At 42.5% G+C, this 20511-nt stretch overlaps 1 protein-coding gene across 2 annotated transcripts in view; it reads left to right on the top strand.

Annotated features, from left to right (window-relative positions):
- The window catches only part of LOC311266346 (E3 ubiquitin-protein ligase DTX4-like), a 38904-nt gene that overhangs the window by 9206 nt on the left and 9187 nt on the right, over positions 1-20511 (top strand). For both annotated transcript variants that reach the window (XM_084368674.1, XM_084368673.1), the window contains exons 3-4: positions 8210-8424; positions 9843-10738. In XM_084368674.1, coding sequence (XP_084224800.1) covers positions 8210-8424; positions 9843-10738 — 1111 coding nt within the window. The remainder of the gene's footprint in view (positions 1-8209; positions 8425-9842; positions 10739-20511) is intronic.

Genomic DNA, 20511 nt, shown 5'->3' with positions numbered 1-20511 from the left:
CCTTCAGAAATTGGCAAAAGTAAAACTACCTTAGCTTCCAGTTCGTGTACTGCAGGCAGCCTGTCCTGTCTGCTTTCTACATGGACACATCATAAATCACAAGACAATAAAGGAAACCCAGAGTAAGAAAGATGAAAGAGGTTTGTGTTTGGGTCAGAGGGTCAGCACAGTTGATGTTGTGAAACTGTGCGTGTTGGGTTACTGTGTAGGCCTCCTGAGGACATCATTTACTGCCTGTGCCGCAAGTACCACATGCAATCAACAGACTTTTAAGAAAGCATGTGAAGGCATCAGTAAATAGATATGTCAGTGTGTCATTGATCCCACAGTTATGGGCAACAACAGCTTGGGTCAGAATGTCTTCGTTCATGTCCCTTGACTTTAAACACTCCAAACCTAAACTTTACTCTCTGCCTAACAACCTCACACTTAAACTAGACGAATCAAAGTTTCTGGCCATAATCAGGTGGAAACTCTGAAACTGACCAAGCATAAGCATTAAACACACACACACAAACACACACTCAGAATTACCTTTGGCTGATGACTCTCATGTGATGCAGTTTCGAGGGGCTCGCAGGGAGGCAAAGAATTAAATGCAACACGTTTTAGATACATAGTGTGGTTGTTTGAAGCTCAAATATTGCCTTGGCTTGACTCGTTTCACTTGAAGAGAGAAAAGTCTTCCACATGACTCAGATGTGAAAAAGGATAAACAAAGTATATTTATTCCACAGTTTTGTTGTATCTTCTCACAAGAGTATTCAAAGTCAAGTTCTCCTGATCAGCAAACTGTATTATAGTTTACCAACCATGTGAATGTGATTTCTTTTTTCTTTATGAAGGGGGATGTAAAATAGGATGTAGGATGAAAATATAGGTGTATTGAAATAGATGGAAAACCAGAGGAAAAGGTTTCCAGGAAGCAAACGATGTATGCAAGAGAAGACAAATAGAGGAAAGAAGAAAAAGTGACAGCGACATGGGAGATGATATCAGACAGAGGGCGGGTGAGCCATCAAGATAAACAAATCACAAGAGAAGAAGAGGAAGGACGTGAGAGGATGCTAAACAAATGGGAAGTGAAGTGACAGCTGAGAGAAGTTGATAAAACGAAAGAAATGGTGAAAGATTTTGCGTTGCTGACTCTCGGCCAGCTTGACCTTGTGAGTTCATCCACTGTCTCTACATTCTTCTCTTATCTCATGTTCCTACTTCGTCTTTTGACGCTCTTTTCCTCTTCACTCCTATCTTCTCTTTACATTTAAGAAAACCACTCCCTGCTTTTGCTTCAGTTTTAACTTCTCTGTTGTTTGTGTGAAATGTCATTTTTATTTTAGATATTATCATTGATAGAGACTCTCATACTGCACTGCTTGAAAAAAATAAGGGAACTCTTTAATCTCTTTAATCACTTCAATTATTCAAGTTGAAAATCTTTACTGATGTACATTGTATAATTTGTTGAGTACAAAATGACATGACAACAGTCAGTGGAAACCAAAATCTTCAACCTGTTGAGGGCTGGATTCGAAATCACACTGAAAATCAAAGTAAAACATTTAAATGGCAGGCTGATCCAACTTGTGTGAATCATGGCAACTCATAATGTGACTCAGTAGTGTGTAAGGCCGCAGACTGCCTGTATGCACTCCCGACAACGTCCAGGCATGCTCCTGATGAGTCGGCGGTGTCACTGTACTGAGCTGTGAGCACAGGTCCCATTAGAGGACGTCGGGCCCTCATGCCACCCTCATGAGGTCTCTCTCTGACAGTTTGTCAGAAACATGCACACCAGTAGATGCTGGAGGTCATTTTGTAGGACTCTGGCAGTGCAGTGCAGATACTGGTCCTGCTGCTGGGTTGATGCCCTTCTACAGCCCTGTCTAGCTCTCCTCATGTAACAGCCGGTCTCCTGGTATCTCCTCCATGCTCTTGAGACTGTGCTGGACGACAGCAAACCTTCTTGCGACCACACATACGGATGTTCCATCCTGGAGGAGCTGGACAGGTACCGCCTCATGCTACCAGTAGTGACAAGGACACTAGCAGGACACAGAACTAGAGAAGAATCAGTCAGGAAGGATAAGGAGAGAGAGCAATTGTCTGTGGCCACCACATGCAAAACTATTCCCTTTTTGGGGGTTGTCTTGCTTTTGCCTCTCCACTGCAGCTGCTTCAAGTTATCATTAGAAAAATAGAAGCAATTTTATCCGATGTGCTCTGGGCTGGGTTCAAACAGGGACACATCAAGTTTCAGGGGTGAGAAATGGAAAAGATGGTGAAGTGTTCGTGTGTGTGTGTGTGTGTGTGTGTGTGTGTGTGTGTGTGTGTGTGTGTGTGTGTGTGTGTGAGAGAGAGAGAGAGCCTCTCCCTACACTATCGTCATCACGAGCAGGGATAAGAGCTAGACTTGCTCTGCCCTGGTTGTCACTTTGTTCTCACATTAGTAGCTTCAGAGATCTGCCTATCTGGTGTTCATGAAATGTTATAGAAGCAAGCTAAGGTCCATTAACTTGACTCCTACCTGAAGCTCTGTTCAGATCAAAGTTTGCGACAACACTAGGACTGCTACTAAACATTATTTTCAATAATCTCTGGATTATTTTTTTTCGATTAATTGATTACTTTTTTGATCTTTACTGCCCTACAAAGCCAGAGCGCAGTGACTACAGTTTTGGTCAAAATTAAACATTCTACCTCTTGTTGTTAAAATATTTGGTTGAACTCTGGGATCTTTAATTTTGGTGAATATTCTTTTAATCTCCCCCTAACCTGGAAAAAGACTAAATCAAGATTAAGTCAAGATGTTAAGGAATCTTTTTGTAAATTACCACAAAACCAACGATTTGTCAAGATACAGTTGTCTATAGCCGTCAGTGCCAGAGAAAATGTGTTAAAACTGAATGGTGACCTTACAATGTAAAGTCAAATTGAATGTGATTAGGAGTCAAATTTGAAACTGTGGAGAGTAAATATCCAAAAGTGTCTGAGCAAATACAAAGAGGGTGTGTGTGTGTGTGTGTGTGTGTGTGTGTGTGTGTGTGTGTGTGTGTGTGTGTGTGTGTGTGTGTGCGTGCCTGTGTGTGCGTGCAGGGAGGGGTTAGTGGTAGAGAGAACAATAAAGACCAGATGGCTGGTCTTTTTCTCCACCTGCCTCAGGCCCCTTTGTCCTCTCTCATTCACTTCACACACTTCAATTTCTCACACTTGTGCTCTTTCCCATCTACAACACACACATAATGAAAAGTTGTTCACCTTCCAGATGTTTAGTTTATTCAGTTCAAGTGTATATGTTCTTGGTTACAACTAACAACAACCTCAGTACTTTCAGTAGATTAAGGATATACCACGGCAGGCGCCCAAGTAGCTCAGTTGGTAGCGTGTGCAATCCATGTACAGAGGCTGTATCCTCGATGAAGTGACCCTGGGTTTGAGTCCGACCTACATACCTATGCTGCATGTCACCCCCCCCCCCTCCTCATCCCATCTCTTAAGATGTCCTGTCAATAAAGGCCAAGAAAATATTTTAAAAAGGGTATACCATGGGTTCATTTTTTAAATGTATTTATTTCCATCCCTGCACTTACACTTGCACACAGTTTGACAGGTGCTTAAATCCAGTGTGGCCATGCCTAGACATGTTGCACATTATTTCAACTGTGACTGACATATGAAAGCAGCAGCCCGCCTTCTGTTGATCCGGCTCTGACAGGAAAAATTCAGAAGGGGTGTGGTAGTGTGAGAGAGCAGCAGGATTAAGGCATTTGCTGTTTGCTGTTAGTTCTGGTGAATATTATTTAAACCTGCCTAATCTTAACCATATGCACACTCTTTGTGTTCAACACAAAAACACACTTTGCTACAGCTGAAACTGTAGCCAGTAACACTGTTTATCTGACAAGTGTTGGTTAATCTATAAGCACGAAGCACACCTTAGCATACAAGTGCTTTTCTTTGCCACATTTAAAATCATCTGTATAACAGGACCTCATTGGGATTATTTTTGGCATTCAAAACTGAGTTGGTGGCCTGCCATCGTTAAATGAAAGAGGCTGAAAGTGGAGACACAGATTTTTATGAAGACATTGACAAAAACTGCAGCATCGGTTCATCTGGATCGGTCATGTCACGGCATGTGTTTTTGTCCTCTTAAGGTGTATACCTTTATTGTAATAGACTGTGTTTCCACAGCAAATCCATCAGGATAACCCTGACCCTTGGTTCACACTGCCTGCTTGTTTTGTGTGTGACGGCTGCGTTGCTGAGCTGCTGCCACTCACTCACACTTGTGTCCACATAGGCAGCGTTGCTGCTGCGGCATGGCTGCTGCCACCCCTATCTTTTTACATGGAGTTTGCCTTTGACAATTATCCATAAATATGATGACGTGAATTTCCTTTAACCCTGTTGAAAGAGTGAGAAACAGAGGGAGGGAGAGAAAGAAAAAGGGAGTGCGCAGGAAAAAATCTTGTGTGTCCATCTGTGTGTATTCTCTTCATGTCTGTGACATATTCTTTAGACACTATAATTCACACTGTAGTGAAATGCTGGTATGATGTCAATATGACTGTCTACAGGCTGTTTTCAGGTCTATTTGTGCCGAGAACTACATGCATGTCACGGTAAAAAATAGGCAAGACTCCGAATCTCTGAATGATACGTTCCTGCAGCCTCACTTGACACGTGCATGACCCGCGCTACTCACGCCGGCAGTGTGGCTGCCCTTACCTGTCAACATGGATGCTCAAATGAAAAGCAAGACGTTCCATTTGTTACATCTATATCTGAACATCATACCAAAATGAACTGTTTTATCCTTTTATCCTTTATCGTTTTGAAGAATTCAGAGTTTGAAAGTCAGTGTAAAATAAATCATGAGTCATTCTGTGTCACTGTAGTTTAAACCAACCTTGAAGAGACAACAGCGTGGCATCATGTAAACTCTGTTGTAAATAAACAGCCGCTGTTGCCCATATCAGAAAAACAGACAGACAGCAGTGCAGCTTGGCTGCAGTCTGCTGTTTGTCTGGCTGTGAATGAACTTGTTCACTCTGCAGTTTGAGAAAGAAATAAAAAATTCACATAGTACTCAGACGGTCAACTCCTCCCTGCCACTAGAGTCATTCCACAGAGAGAGACAGAGGAGGAGGAGGGGGTTGTATACTTTCACAAACACTCTTTTTGACTTCATCTCATATACATTTTAAAGCCTCTTTGTACATGTGTCTTTACCTTTCACATATACTTTGTGCTTCAAAGGAAGTCAGTTAGGATCTTCTTGTTGAGTATTCCTCTAGCAAATGACAACTATAGACAACAAACGGTAGGTGATATCTCAGTTTATTTATTCACTCCCTCTCTGTCTCTGTCTCCACACCAAGCAAACGCAACCCCCCGTCCATTCAACCCCGTCCTTTTGATGTCTGTGTGCCGATGCCACGTTGCCAATATCACCTCTTTGTCCCGGTCTCTCACCCACTCTCAAACACACACACTCACATATGCCTTCCTCTCCTCTCTTGTCCTGGCATTGACTGAATAGCCCGTTACCCCTGAAGACTGAGGTAGTTTCTGGTTGGTTGGTTTCGGGACCCTCCTCCCAGCCCTCCCACTGGGAGACAGAGAGACATTGTTGTGGTCAGGTTATTTATTTGTGTGTTTAATTATTTAAGACACTGTGCTTAGATTGTTTAGCATTGGGCTGAACGTTAAGACGTATGTGTGTGAGTATATGAATGTGAGTAAAAGGGCAAGGTGGATTTGTGCTCTTTAAACTATGTAACTAACTGCCCTGCATCGGCAAGTATAACAAGGCTGGCATCCCCCTTCATTGGTGGAATTATTGTGGTGGATGTGTTTACCCACTCGTCCAAGTATTTTAATGAAAATCATGCATCTAGTGAGAAAGGCTACATCGTGGCTCTATCACAGGTGTGGGCAACATCTTTTTCCAGATGGCCACACTGACTCACAAAATGTAAGCGCTTGGCCACAATTTGGGAAATTGAATAAAAACATTAAACAGAGTGCCTAAGTATGATAATCTACATGAATTTGGTACACATTGGACGGACTGCTCTACAACAGGATATTTGCCAACACAGAAGGCCTGGTTACATGTTTAAAAACGGAGGTTACAACTTAAGTGCAGTATGAACCTTTAAATGTGCGTATACCTTGCCAATTGTCTGATATGTACTAATGCACAGGTCACTAATAAAACCTGTTGCATTACATAATAAGTATGGACTTGAGGCAGACTGTGTCACAATGGTCAGAATGTAATGCTCACCATTAGAGGACATACTTACACCATTAAATGCAGAAAATATTAATATTCACAGACAGTATGAATAAATGCATGGTCATATTCATTCATTTTACTCAAATCATTTTCTGTCTGTTATTACTGGTCTAACCGTGTAAGACCGTGTAAGACCGTGCAACTGACTCCAACTTAAGCACCAGATGCAGAACAGACCTGCAGCCCTGAATGAAGAAAAGACCAGGCTAATATTAACTATTCCTGAACAAGTGCGTGGTCTTACACTTCATGAAGAGACCATATTGACTTATTTTCAGTGTTACAGATGTAACTGTAACTAACCTATGAGAATGAATTATGACTGTAAGATATTTATGAATGGCAACATGAAAAGCGATGCCCACCCAGGTAATTAAACCTGATGGGACCAGTTGAGACGTCACCTCTGTTTGCAAAATCGTCAAAGTCGAGCGTCATGTCTGATGTTGAAATGCGCAGGACAGAGGACAGATGTTTATCAGTCAGTCATGACCTGTAACGTGACTTGTTGATGTTCATCACAGAAAAAGTTTGTTCACACACATACGTGGAGCCAAACAGAGCATCATCTGCAGGTTTGGAAACTGTGTTTCCTTCAGTGAGCAGTAAAAGTTGTCCAGTATGGATGTAGTGAACTTTTCTTTGAGGGCAAGGTCGTACTGTATGTCAATCAGTTCTAGCTGCACATCTGGGGGTGTTTTCTCTCTCTCTTCGAATGACAGGGGAGATGACATCAGCTCCAGTTCTCCTTCAATCTTAGCAAAGTCAGAGAAATGCCGGTTGAACTCTGTATGGAGGTCTGTGAGAGTAGTGGGGTATCTGTCAGTGTGGCATGGTGGCACATCCAGGGTAGCCAGCATTGTGCGACACACTTGTTGGCCATTGAGACCCAACTAACTCACAGTGGGCCTTATCCAGCGACATTCTCTTAAATTTCTCTTATATACTTTTTTGTCAAGAGAAAAAAATCAACTCCAGATGCACCAAACGTTCTTACCATGCTACCATGCTCCTCCTGGCCAACGGGCCATGACATTCAGAAGGTGGCAGTTTGCATCTGATATTATTTGGACGTTAATAGAGTGATACAGCTTTGAGGGACAGGAAGGGAGGGATTTTTGGCACGACAGCAAAAAAAAGCGTTCTTAATCTCTACCTGCTGGTTAGCAGTGTACAGGAACGATATGTACTGGGGCATGAATGATATTATCACTGTCAGTACTCTCAGAGGTGCACGGCTCAAAGAGGACTGTGAAATGCCTGGCGTGTCTCCTATCTCTCTCTGAAATGAATTTGTGGCCACAACTCTGAGCTGGTACTTGGGAGTTGTGGAGGCATGCGATTTAACTGGCATGTGTTTACCCTTAGTTGAGGTTTGCCAAAGCATCTAGTAGCAGTAGGTAAGCCATGATTCAAGTGCTGAACGCATGCAGTCTTCCCAGGGTTTTTATAGTCTTAATTACTATAGTATATTTAACCACAAATTAAACAATCCAATCATTAAAATTTCTCTAAAACATATAGGCTGATAAATATGATCTAAATTTGATTATGTTAAGCGTTTTTTGATTGTTGAGTCTCATCTCAGATCGTGAGATACACTTTGGGTTGGTGTTCAACCTGCACTGCCACCCAAAGCATCAGTCTGTCCTTCTTAGATTCATTTTAAAAGCTTTTTTTCAATTTGATATTATTCAATTGTAATTCTTTATTTGGTTGTCGTTTTTCATTTGTGAAGCTCTTACCAAGCTTTACATAAACATTGTGTTGTTACAAGCTTTGCTTTGCTTCTAAAACCTTGTGTCTTTTACATGGTGAAGAGGCTCCTGGTTAACTATTGTAAACCTAGTGGGACAAAGCGGTTAACTAACACGCATTTTTTTCTTCCACTTTCTAACTCAGGAACCATCCGTCCGGTGCGTAGGAGTTTTTATGACCCAGCCTCAGCCCCAGGTCAGGGCTGGCAGTGGGAGTGGGAAAACGATGCTGGTACGTGGACACCCTACGACATGGAGGTGGCCATTGCCATCGAGAGCGCCCACAACCGCAAGCAGCCCTGCCTCGATCTGACACCACTCGGCTTCTGCTACCTCATTGATTTTCAGAACATGACACAGGTAAGTTTAAAGTCTTTTCACGGGCATCAGTGACATTGTCAATACCTTTAATACCTTTAATTCTTCTACCAAATGAGTAGGGATGCAATGATGTACCGAATTTCGCGATTTCGATGTGTGACTGTGATGCACTCTCTTTGTCATTTTATTGTTCTGTTTGAACAGTAGACGGTTCAATTATACATGCAAGTATAAGCCGGCTCGGTTGGCAGAAGTGTCTAGTGAGCACACGCGATGGGCCGCACAATGTGGAAGCTACACAGAAGAGCTGTGGCCGGAAGTCGAGCGCCTCCAAGGCTGTCTTCAGTAGTAATAGGTCCATGGACGTGATCACAAGATCATGTCCGCCATCTTCCAGCTCTCTCTCCTGTTTGGTTATTGGTCCCTGGTTCCCGTTTGGTGCCCTGTAATTATTAATTTATATTGATAATTGATGAATTATTATTACTTATTACTATTAGTAATTATTCATTGCCAATAACTAAACCTGCCCAACCAGAGTACCCAACACTGTTCAGTCACACAGTAGTTATGGAAATTTTCATTGGTGGTTCAGAGCTGTACCAACACTCAAGCCTCCCTCCTGTTCTTCTGCTGCTCCTGTATCCTCCAGAGCTGCACTTCGCTGCAAGGGGGTCTCTAGGCTCGTTTGGTGGAGCACACAGGCCGGCTGTCTGCAGGGCCCATAGGCACTGCAGCTGCAACAGCCAGTTGTCACTGTTATTCGTCGGCTGGGAAACTATGGCTCACAATCCGCTGCATCAGCTAAGCTGCTGGGTGTTTGTTTTTACAAACCAACCATGACAAAAACACAGCATCAACCCATTAACACCAGACAGCCACTGAACATGCATAAGGAAAAAATAATGTGTCAGTTACGCTAACAGAGATTTTCGTGGCCCTGGTCATCTGCTGGAAAATAAGAGGGAGGAAGATGGGGGGACCGGTGGTCGGATGCGTGTTCTTGGCTGTCCTTCCATGCTACATCCCCCTGGATGCCCTGGTAGTCCTGCTGTACAACTAGAGGGAGGGAGGGCTTGCTATTGGCTAATTTTTGCACATGCTTAGGTCGTGACTTTTATTTAACTACAGAAGGAAAGCATAAGTACCTTGAGTAAACAGTAAAAACAAAATTGCATAAAAATAATAAATGCTGTACACATCAGATTTATCATCAAAGGACATTGTTCAAGTCATTTTTTTTCTTTTCTTTTTTTAAATATTGTGATTAATATCGTATTGGTCGAGCATTTATCATGATGATATCATACCATGAGTTTTTGGTATTGTTCCTCATCCTTACAAATGAGTGATATTTAGCTTTGAAGCTGCAACATGCTCCTCATGTGATGACCCCATAAGGAAAGTTAACAAGCTACCAGAAATGTCATAAGCTCATGTTTTGCTCTGTCATGCAGGTGAATAGGCAGAGCCAGAGGTGTCGTAGGCTCCAGAGACGCGCTGACATGGCGTACCCTTTAGTGTCTGGTCCTCTCCCAGTACCCAAAGGAGGAGGTGGAGGAGGGGGTGGAGGCCTAACAGGAGCCCTGCTTGGTGTTGGGGTGTCGGGGACCAGTTTGGGGATTGGAAGCTCTGTCTACCCCAATGGGGGCTTACCAGCTATTGGACTGGGCCAACCTTGTTCCTGCCAGCAGTGCATGCTGGTCCTTAGTGTGAAGACCAACACAGGAGGAGCAGGGGGAGGAGGAGCAGGCATACAGACTCTAGGTAGACGCTCACTAACCATGCAGCGAACCAAGAACACAGCAGCCATCACCTCCAAACCTCTGAGTCCATCTAAATCAGCCACTCTAGGACCAGGACAGCAGCAGAACTCCAATTCCAACTCCAACTACTATCAGACGCTGCCGCACGGCCTTGCCATTTCCAGAAACACTGCCTCTCCGCGAAGGAACGCCCAGCTCTTCGCTCAGTCGTTGGCTGCCCTCACTGCCGGCACCTCCTCTCTGGGTATCTCCTCTGTTAACAGGCCGCCTCCGCCGTCCCTACCACCTCCTCAGCCTCCATCATCCAACCCGAATGTGAATCCTCCGTCCATTCCACCCAAGCACTCCTCGTCAGCCAATGAACCTGTGCCAACAGCCACATTAATTTCCCCTGCCAATAGTGTGACCACGCCCCCCTCTCCTGTGCCCTCTCCGTCGCCAATGGTGATGAAGCCACAGCGCACGCCTTCATCAGCGGCAAATGTGTGCCATGCTCCATTGCCACAGAGATCGAGCTTAGCTGGACTGAGCAGACCAACGTTACAGAGGATTGCAATGGCCCAGTCCAGAGCGCTAATAGCATCAGGGTGAGTAAATCAAACACACACACAAGTGACCGTCTGACTGTAGAATCACACACACACTGTACTGGGAGCTTCATCAAAGGTCTTCTATAGTTATTTGTACCAATATATAGGTTGGCAGATATTATTGCCTGATATAAGCCTATCACAGATATATCGGTATCTGCGTATATGCTGTCTGATACACACAGATAACACTTTCTTACACAGATTAAAGATTCTTGGGGTTATTACTAATTATTAAATCCCCATTGTTACTCATTCACTTTATTTTTAAAAAGTTCCTGCCTCTGTTAAACATTTTTGCCACAAGTGTTTGAGGAATCATTGCAAAACTATGCTGGGTATATGGGCCGATGTATTGATATTGGAATTTTTACTACCTAATATCAGCCATGGCATCTCAAAAATCAGTCAGGCTCTAGTTATTTGCATGTTCTGAGGAAGATGAAGGTGATTGTGGTTTGCTCCAGGGCTGCATAAGTTACCAATTTTTTATTTTATATGAATCTCCACAATAAACATCACAGAGCTGAAGGATAAGAACAGTCAAGGTTCATAAAGCTCCTGCTCTGCGTTGCTGTTTCTTAATTCAGATTTAGCATCAACAGCTGTTGGTGTAAATTTAAACATCACCAACATTTTGTAGCACAATTTCTTTTTATTTTGATTAGAGCAGGATGCACATATGAAACACTGGAGTGATGTAATGGTTTTATTGTTAACAGGCATTAAAGTTAAAAATAATTGAATTACACAGCAGTCACTTTCAGGGATTTAAAATCTGAGACACTGAAACTTAACATTTATTCTCATTTCATCACAATGTCATCACAATATCCAAAGTGTATCTCACACTGGATATTCTCCCATATCGTGCAGTTGTGTTGCAGTCACAAACATTTATTAAGTGTGTATGGACACACAGTGAGAAATGCTGTTGACAAATGCTCATCAGCCCGTTGACATTTGCAAGCTTGCATGTTCAAACACGCAGAAACACTCACACAAGAATGCACGCCTGGGCTTGGAACCCTAAATACGTACACACATACAAACATGCATACATCCAACCTTTATAATGCTCATTTAAGGTATTCCGCTTGTTAGTATTGTTGATTCATTTATTTGTTACTCTGCACTGACTGTGAGTGATGTCATTTTGGAGGTGTGACTCACATTCATTCCAGTTGGAAATTTATGTTCTCTGTAGTTGTTCTGGTTGTCTTGATTAACATTAAACTAATAATGTATTCCATAAGATACTTGGTCTGTTGAGGAAAGTGTACCAAACAGAAGTAAGAGTGATGTTGTATGAGGTGACAGATTGATTAACAGGTACAAAGCAGTGAGGAAGAATGTTACATAGTGAGACAAATGAGATTCTGTTGTACCTACCGTCTATTCACATGTCAGCTGCACTGGAAGGCAGTGAATTCTGCTGACCTTAACATTGAAACACTTATACCCCTTTTCCACTGGTCAAAAATCCCACTTAAACCCGCGAAGATCGAGCCTTTCTGTGCAATGGGAATGTGTAAACTCTGCATTTACACCCGGGTCAAATGACTCTGCAGTAGATACAGGGTTTTATCACCTCAGCTCAGCTTTGATCTAAACCTAAGACCCGGGTGAACACGCTAAATTCCACCGTGCGAAGTGATGACGCGTTATCAACATCCGAGCCCGCTAACTTCCGGTTCAGCGTCCAGCTAACTTGAATGGGAATAAAATAATTTAATCATGCAGCTCTTCTAGACCTTCCAAATGTTATTGGACCGAAAGCCTCAAATTATGACAGTGAAACAAGTCATTTCGCAGGGGTTGTGACGCTCAAAATAATTTATCCACGGTTTTACAGACACTTCTTTCACAATGGGTCTATTGTTGTTTTCTCTTCTGTTACAACTGTTTCCGGCGCATCGTGACGTGAACGTGACGTCAGTGACGTGCAAGTGGTGCCTCAGATAAAAAATCACAGACTGGCTGCCTTGCCTGCGGGAAGTAGGAATGGGGTCAATAGGTTTTTAGCGTGTTTAAAAAACACGGCTACTTTTGGTGGAAAAGCGGTATTACTAAAATGCAACAATAAATGTAGATTAAGGACAAATTCAAAGAATCTTCATGACAAATGGTAGCAAGGCCAAACTAAAGTTGTGAAATGTTAAACTAACCTTGTTATGGTTTACTTGGAGTGTGTGTGTGCGTGTGTGCGTGTGTGCGTGTGTGCGTGTGCGTGTGCGTGTGTGTGTGTGTGTGTGTGTGCCATTAGTGTGTGTCAAAAGTCAGCCGAGGTCTCTGTGTGCTCTCCATCTGTGAAGTGGCATCTCTGGAGCAGATTGAAAGGGGATGGAGGGATTGTGGGAGAGGCCATGGGTCAGCCATGCCCCCCACCCTCTAAAGCTATTTTATGCATATAGCAGTATGCATGGAACAAAGGTCTGAGTGAAGAGCAGTTCTGTTAGAGGTCCACATAAATTGGAGGCCACTGTGGAGACCTCAGGAATCATGCGGACACAATTGAAATTTACTTTAACGCAAGAGGTGGACAAACAAAAACAAAACATTTGCAAACCTATAACCATGAGAATCACATTATGTGCAACAATTATGGTGAGATGCCCAAACAACACTTTCTAGATAGCCCTGTTTTCCTCTGTCTTTCTAGGAACACCTCTATCAATCTTTAACATCTTAAACTATGGGTGGGTGATATCACTTAAAACTTATATCACAATAGTTTATCCTTTGTAATGCGGTTTATAATACCGTCACTGCAAAAAACAAAAAGGGATACTCCACTCCATGAGTTGTATGAAAATTATCCCAAGTTTGACGTGTAATAAATACACCGGATTAGATTTAGTTTGGAGTGAACTGCCAGCCTGACCCACTCTCCTCCCCCACCGCTCTCCTCTCAGCCTGAACACACTCTGGCTCTCTTTCCCCCATGTACCCTTGAACTCCTGCTTCTTTTCTAATCATTCTCCAGCTAGCACCTCCTCCTCTTCTTCTCTGTCATCTCACTTTTATCTTGATGTTTTTCTCATAACACTGCCCCCACAGGCTTGTACAGTAGGCACTAGGCATGACGGGTGCATCACTTCATCCTCCTCTCTTCTTACCCTGATGCCCCCATCACCCTGAACAGAGTAAATCTGGACTCATCAGACCACATGACCCGTTCCATTGCTCCAGAGTCCAAGCTTCATGCTCCCTAACAAACTGAAGTGGTTTTCTTAAGGTTACACAGCTGTTTAGTCCCAATCCTTTGAGTTCTCTTCACATTGTGTGTGGAAATGCTCTTACTTTCACTATTAAACACAGCCTTGAGTTCTACTGTTCTTCTTTTATGATTTGATTTCACCAAACGTTTAAGTGATCTCCAATCACGATCATTCAAGTTTGTTTGTTTTTTTTTACCACATTTCTCCCTCGAAGATGATGGTTCACCACTGTCCTTCCAGGTTTAAATAATGTGTTGGTCAGTTCTTAACCCGATTTTAGTAGTTTCAGCAATCTCCTTAGTTGTTTTCTTTGCTTGGCCAATAATTTGACCCTTTGAAACAGAGTAACGTCTTTTCCAGGACCACAGGAAATGTCTTCAGACATGGTTGTTTAAGAAATGAGAAGCAGCGGATGTCCTAGGAGATCTCCGCCCAGACCTGGATCAGGGCATCAGTGAGCTCCTAGACAGTCTGTGGTGGTACTTGGAGGTGGCGTATGCACTGATACATAACGTCCCATAGGTGCTCAATTGGATTTAGGTCAGAGGAACTAGAGGGCCAGTCAGTGAGATCAATGCCGTCGCCATCCAGAAACTGCCTTCACACTCTGGCCACATGAGTCTGGGCATTGTCCTGCACCAGACTCCTTCACGCCTGTCCCATGTGCTCAGTGTGAACCTGCTCTCATCTGTGAAGAGAACAGGCCGCCAATGGCGGACCTGACAATTCTGGTGGTCCCTTGTGAATGCCAATTGAGCTGCACGGTGCTGGGCTGTGAGCACAGGTCCCACTAGAGGACGTCAGGCCCTCATGCCACCCTCTGGGAGTCTCTTTCTGGCAGTTTGGTAAGAAACATGCACACCAGTAGCCTGCTGGAGGTCATGTTGTAGGGCTCTGGCAGTGCAGTGCAGATACTGGTCCTGTAACAGCCAGTCTCCTGGTATCTCCTCCATGCTCTTGAGACTGTGCTGGGAGACAGCAAACCTTCTTGCGACCGCACGTATGGATGTTCCATCCTGGAGGAGCTGGACTACCTGTGCAACCTGATTGGGCTGCAGGTACCGCCTCATGCTACCAGTAGTGACAAGGACACTAGCAGAACACTAAACTAAAGAAGGATAAGGAGAGAGAGCAACTGTCTGTGGCCACCACATGCAAAACCATTTCCTTGTTGGGTGTTGTCTTGCTTTTGCCTCTCCACTGCACCTGTTGTCACTTTCATTTGCACCAAATCAGGTGAAAGTGATTCACATCACTTGTGCTTCCTAAATGTACAGATTGATATCCCTGAAGTTTAACCAACTTGGTGTTATACTGTGACGATTAAGTGTTCCCTTATTTTTTTTTATCAGTACGAATATAAACAGCTAAACACTGTTTACATGTGGACAGGTCCGCAGTGACTGTAGACCCAGGGAGTGCTGACTGACAGAACAGTGAGGAAAGAAACTTTTGTTTACCCAAATTTTACCAACTTTTTGGTTGAAGCAACAGGTGTGTGTGTGTGTGTGTGTGTGTGTGTGTGTGTGTGTGTGTGTGTGTGTGTGTGCGTGTGCGTGTGCGTGTTTGTGTGTGTGATTTATGTTCTTGACTGAAAAATAGGATACTCGCAGATAATCACTTCCAAACTGAAAGCAAGGTCAGATGGTTTTGAGATGAAGATTTTTTGGCAGTGCCCCCCTCCCTCAACCCTGTTGCTTATTCCCTGCCCCCTCCTCTCCTTCCCTGGCTCCTCTCCGGTCGCGTCTCAGCAGCCTGTGCTCCTCAGAGCCTCATTGTTGGTCCACAGTAACCTTTGTTGGATTACCCAAGCCTGGGCCGCATTAGCAGCACAATGCTGAGCCTCCGCTAGTTTTCTCTTCTTTCTGCTCTCTTCTCCTTCCCCCTCTGCCCAGTACTTTCCATATTCTTTTCCTAAAATCTGTTTCTTTTTCTCTTGTTTGCTCCTCTCTATTTCTATATTGTTTTTGTTTTTTTCATGAGTTCTCTCTCTGACTATGCTTCCTTTTAGCAGCCTGTAAAGGTTCTGAGCTGTTTAAAACATAACTGCAAGTTAGTAACAACACCTTTACTACAATCTTACACCCACAGCAGTATTAGGGTAGGTGGGATTTTGGGGGTTGAATGGGTGTGGTGGAATACTATATCATATTGATGTCAGTGCTGATCTAGCAGCATAATTATAATGAGAATATTTTTTGGATGGGGGTAGAGGTAGACAATGGTGCTGGCCCAGTCAGCATTGTTGCTAGCCCCAGACAGTCAAAATTCTGTAGAGGGGAGGGGTCTGTAGATACATTTAGATATCTATATATATATGCATGCGTGTGTGTGTGTGTGTGTGTGTGTGTGTGTGTGTGTGTGTGTGTGTGTGTGTGTGTGTGTGTGTGCGTGCGTGCGTGCGTGTGTGTGTGTATCGAGACACAGTTTCAGACTCAGACAGCACCCAAGACAAAGCCTTATGGGAATGCAGACAAAGAAACAAGTAAGCAAACTGTCAGAGATTGATGACACAGTGGTGCAAGAAATCAGGCCAACACTAGGGAGAGAGAGTAAGGTGACACACACACTAAAGCGATATCCTTGAATGTATGCGAAGAAAAGAAAAGAAAGAGAAGGTGAAAAGCACAGATATCAATTGTGACGCAAGACACAAATAGACATGAGAAAAAGTTCCTAGAGTAACTGTCTCCACTGTCTGTTGTCTTTGTTTTGGGAGGCTGATGGCTGATAAAATAGAGAGGCAAAGTCACGCCCCTTCCAGTGGACCATCATCGGACCTTATTTCAGTTTAAAATATGTCTGGTAGTGAATGAAGAGAGACAAATCATTTTTTGACCCTGTTTGAACTATGCTATGAATTACCCATTTGTTTTTCAATCAAAGTAAACTTTTTTAACTCATGTTTAAATCAGCTTCCAACGATGCCAAAAAAAACAGCATTCTCATAATTTCATAATGAATCCCCACAGCTACTTTTGAACTGTTGCAGTGTTTATTCGTTATCCACAGAACAAACTCCCATCTCTCATTTAAATATTTAGTATGGTTTTAGGAAATGTCACAAACTTGTCTACCACTTTGTCACATCACATTATGTTTTACTAAGGCAGAGGAAGTCTGCTTGAAACATCTTTATTAAGCGTGTGAGTAACAGTGTGTGTGTCCATAAGAATGTGTGCGAGGTGGTGGGTGCCACGTTATGTGCATGTGACATTATGTGTGTGAGAATGTGTGGGAGTGTGTTATTGTCTGGTGTCTGGCTGACGTGCATCTGGGCCTGGGGTAATAAAAGGAGCAGAGGGAGAGGGGGACAGAGGGACTGTGTGAGACAAAGCTGGGGGAGTGTGTGATCTGGTGGGAAGTGGGTGGATGGGTTTGAGGTCGCATGGGGTCAAGAGAGTGGAGTCCCATTCAGGCCCTTCCCCCTCTGGCATAGACGGGATCTTCCTCTTTCTTGTGTTCTTCTTCACTCAGCTCATTTTCTGTCAGAGCTGCATGGCTTCCTGCTGCTCCCAGAAAACTTCTTCCTTTCTGGGTTGTGCTTTATGGAGGACCAAAGGTGCCATATATACAAATACATGTCAAGATGTGCTGCTATGTAAACAAGCAATTTTGTAAATAATTTTATAAATTGTATTTTTTATTTTATAATTTAAAATTTTTATTTTGTAATAGTTGTGAAGTGGAAGATGCTGCTGGTTCCAAAAGTATTTTCTCCACTGTTAATCCCTGTTTTCTTTTAGCCGTATCCTCAATGCTCCCTGACATAAAATCACGAGAGTCCCAAAACAATATCATTTATTTAAATCCAAAAAGTGTAATGGTTTTTTAAAATAATTTCTGCATCAAACTGTATTCAGTGATTATGCAATTATTTATACGTTTGTCCTCAGGGTTCAATCAATTCCTACTTTCAATAATAAATTGAAGTACTTCTCAAGCATTTTCAAGATGCATTTCCAAGCTTTTCCAGCACTGTAAAGCTATGGCATATTACATATTATGTACACACAAAATAATTATTTGATATCCATCACATTAAATCAAAAGTTATTGTGCTGTCATCAACCGAAGTACACTTGGCACTTGGCTCAACTTCAATTTTATCCAATATGTTTCCTGCTAAATTAGTATTTTCGACCAGCGGTGGAGGAGGAATTTGGTTATTGTTGCTGGGGGCTTCTTCAGTTAACGCTCCTTCATTGCTTTCCTTATCCAACTCTGCCTCGATGACAACTGTTTCAGTCGTTGTTGCTGTTACAAGGCAACTTTGGTGACGTATATAGAAAAAATCACCAGATTTAATAAGGAAAAGCAACGGTCAGCCCGGACAACGGACAGTCTTCAGTAAACTTCCCCCGCTGCAAAGCGATGGTGCAGCAACTTACACTGTGGCAGGGTGCCAGAGATTCCTCTATATATGCATATATGTGTGTGTGTATGTATGTATACACACACACACACACACACACACGCACACACTAATTGTGTGCACCAACATTGAGAAGTAGATATCTGAGATAATTATTCCTCTCAAATCCTAAGTCACTGTGATGCCTGACACACCTAGTGAGTCAACTGGATTAGCAAGTGAGTGCGACACTAAGCTGTGTGTATACTGTATGTGGGTGTGTCATCGGCACATCAGTGGGGCAGCTGGAAAGTATGTTAATGAGCGACATGAAGCTGACAAGAAGTGATTAGTGAGTGTGTGTGTGCATGTGTGTGATCCAGCACAGATTTAATATGGGTGTTTCCCATCCGTCATCAGCATGCAGCCTATGTATAGCAGAGATATCTGTCTGTCTGTTGTCATTAATAAATCTTCATGACAAGTTTAAGATCTTAACCTACTTTGATTACATACGACAGCAGAGCACTACAGAGCAAGGCTCGGTCTAATCTGGTCCATGTGGATGGACATCTGATGTGATGAAGATGTGATGGTAGCCACGTGCAGCCATGTATTCTCACTAATGGCTGTTCTGAAAGCTGTGGACAAGGCCAGAGGCTCCAATCGTATCTGGGTAGTAGTCTGGCTAAACTAGAAAAACTACTGCTGCTTATCAGGGTTGAGATTTTGTAAATGACAAGTTGTTACATTTGACATTTGAACCGGTGCAACACTGTGATATGAGAAGTGATTTTTTTATTTTCTGAATTAAGTAAAAATGACTGCTGTCACGTACCTGCTATTAACCCGTTTAATCCCAAATTTTCCCGTGCAAAATAAGTGCATGCATTTCACTCCTTAGACCTCCCTAACATATAATATGTATGAATTTTTTCATTTCATGTTGGTTATGTTAGTGAAAATGTAGGTTTTATACTCAGCAACAATTGTTGCCGGTGGGAAACCGCATAGTCTAAATTTACACAAATTCTTCAATTTGACCTATTTACACATGTAAAGAATAAAAATAACATGAACATGAGTAACATATTATAACTAGGCATGGTTACAAATGTGTTTAGAACTTTAGTAGATACATTTAGATATAATTTCAATGCATACTGAAGGTAACTAACAAGGACAACAACACAATTACTGTATTTCATAGTCTCATAGTTAAATAACCGTAGAGCTAAGAGTGTTTGAACTTAGAAAATAAGAACTGATACTAGTTTGTAAAAAATTAAAAAAATTCACATTGTCAGTATTTACTGTACCTCAAAAACAGTGCAAAAGATATAAAAACAAATTTGATTTACGTAACACAGGAGCAAAGCACAGCTCAAAGCACATAAAACCGTTAAATAACAGTAGAGCTAAAAGTGTTTGAATTTACAAAATAAGAACTGATACTAGTTTATAAAAATAAAATAAATTATCTCGTCAAAGCGGTTCCTTCTTATTGTTTATTATTGCTTCATTGTAGACATCAGGGTCATATGGCCAATACATGTGCCTCCGTGGTACTGAACTGTAGCCAGATGCGAGCAGAACCCCATAAAAACTCAGCAACTCATCCATGCTCAGATCAAGTGCCTTCCCTTTGGTTTGCATTGAGTAGAGGTTTGACATCTCAGCAGTGAGCTCCCTCAGAGTAGGAGGATATATCAAAAGGAACAAATCAACAGGGTCAGGTTTAGTTTGTTTTATGCAATCTGCTGCAGTTGGACCATAGGTCACAAAATCTGTGTGATATTCTGATGTGCTGGAAAAGTGGTGACAGGATTTGCTGGGTATCTATGGGACCACAGTCCCAGTGTTAGTGTAAGTGTGATATACAGTTTAGTATAATTATGTACACAACATAAACTAAACAGACACCACAGATAATTATCGGACATACCTTGGAGTGCGATATGTGTGAAGGAGCACTGTATGCTCCTTTTAGTCAGTGTCATGGAATATGTTGTGGATGTTGTCGTGGAGGGTACATACATTCTGACACACTAGTCTTTTTGTCGGGACTTCGTGAGTGCTGCAGCTAACAGCTATTTTCATAATCAATCAATCTGCCAATTATTTAATATAATAATTAATTTTCATGACGAACCAATCAGATGTTGTCCTCTATGACACACTGCACGGGATAAAAA

This window comes from Pagrus pagrus (assembly GCF_965226575.1).
Source record: "Pagrus pagrus genome assembly, chromosome: 2".
Classification (NCBI taxonomy): domain Eukaryota; kingdom Metazoa; phylum Chordata; class Actinopteri; order Spariformes; family Sparidae; genus Pagrus; species Pagrus pagrus.
Note: the sequence above shows the minus strand (reverse complement) of the source record. Positions and strands in the feature narration are given on the sequence as shown.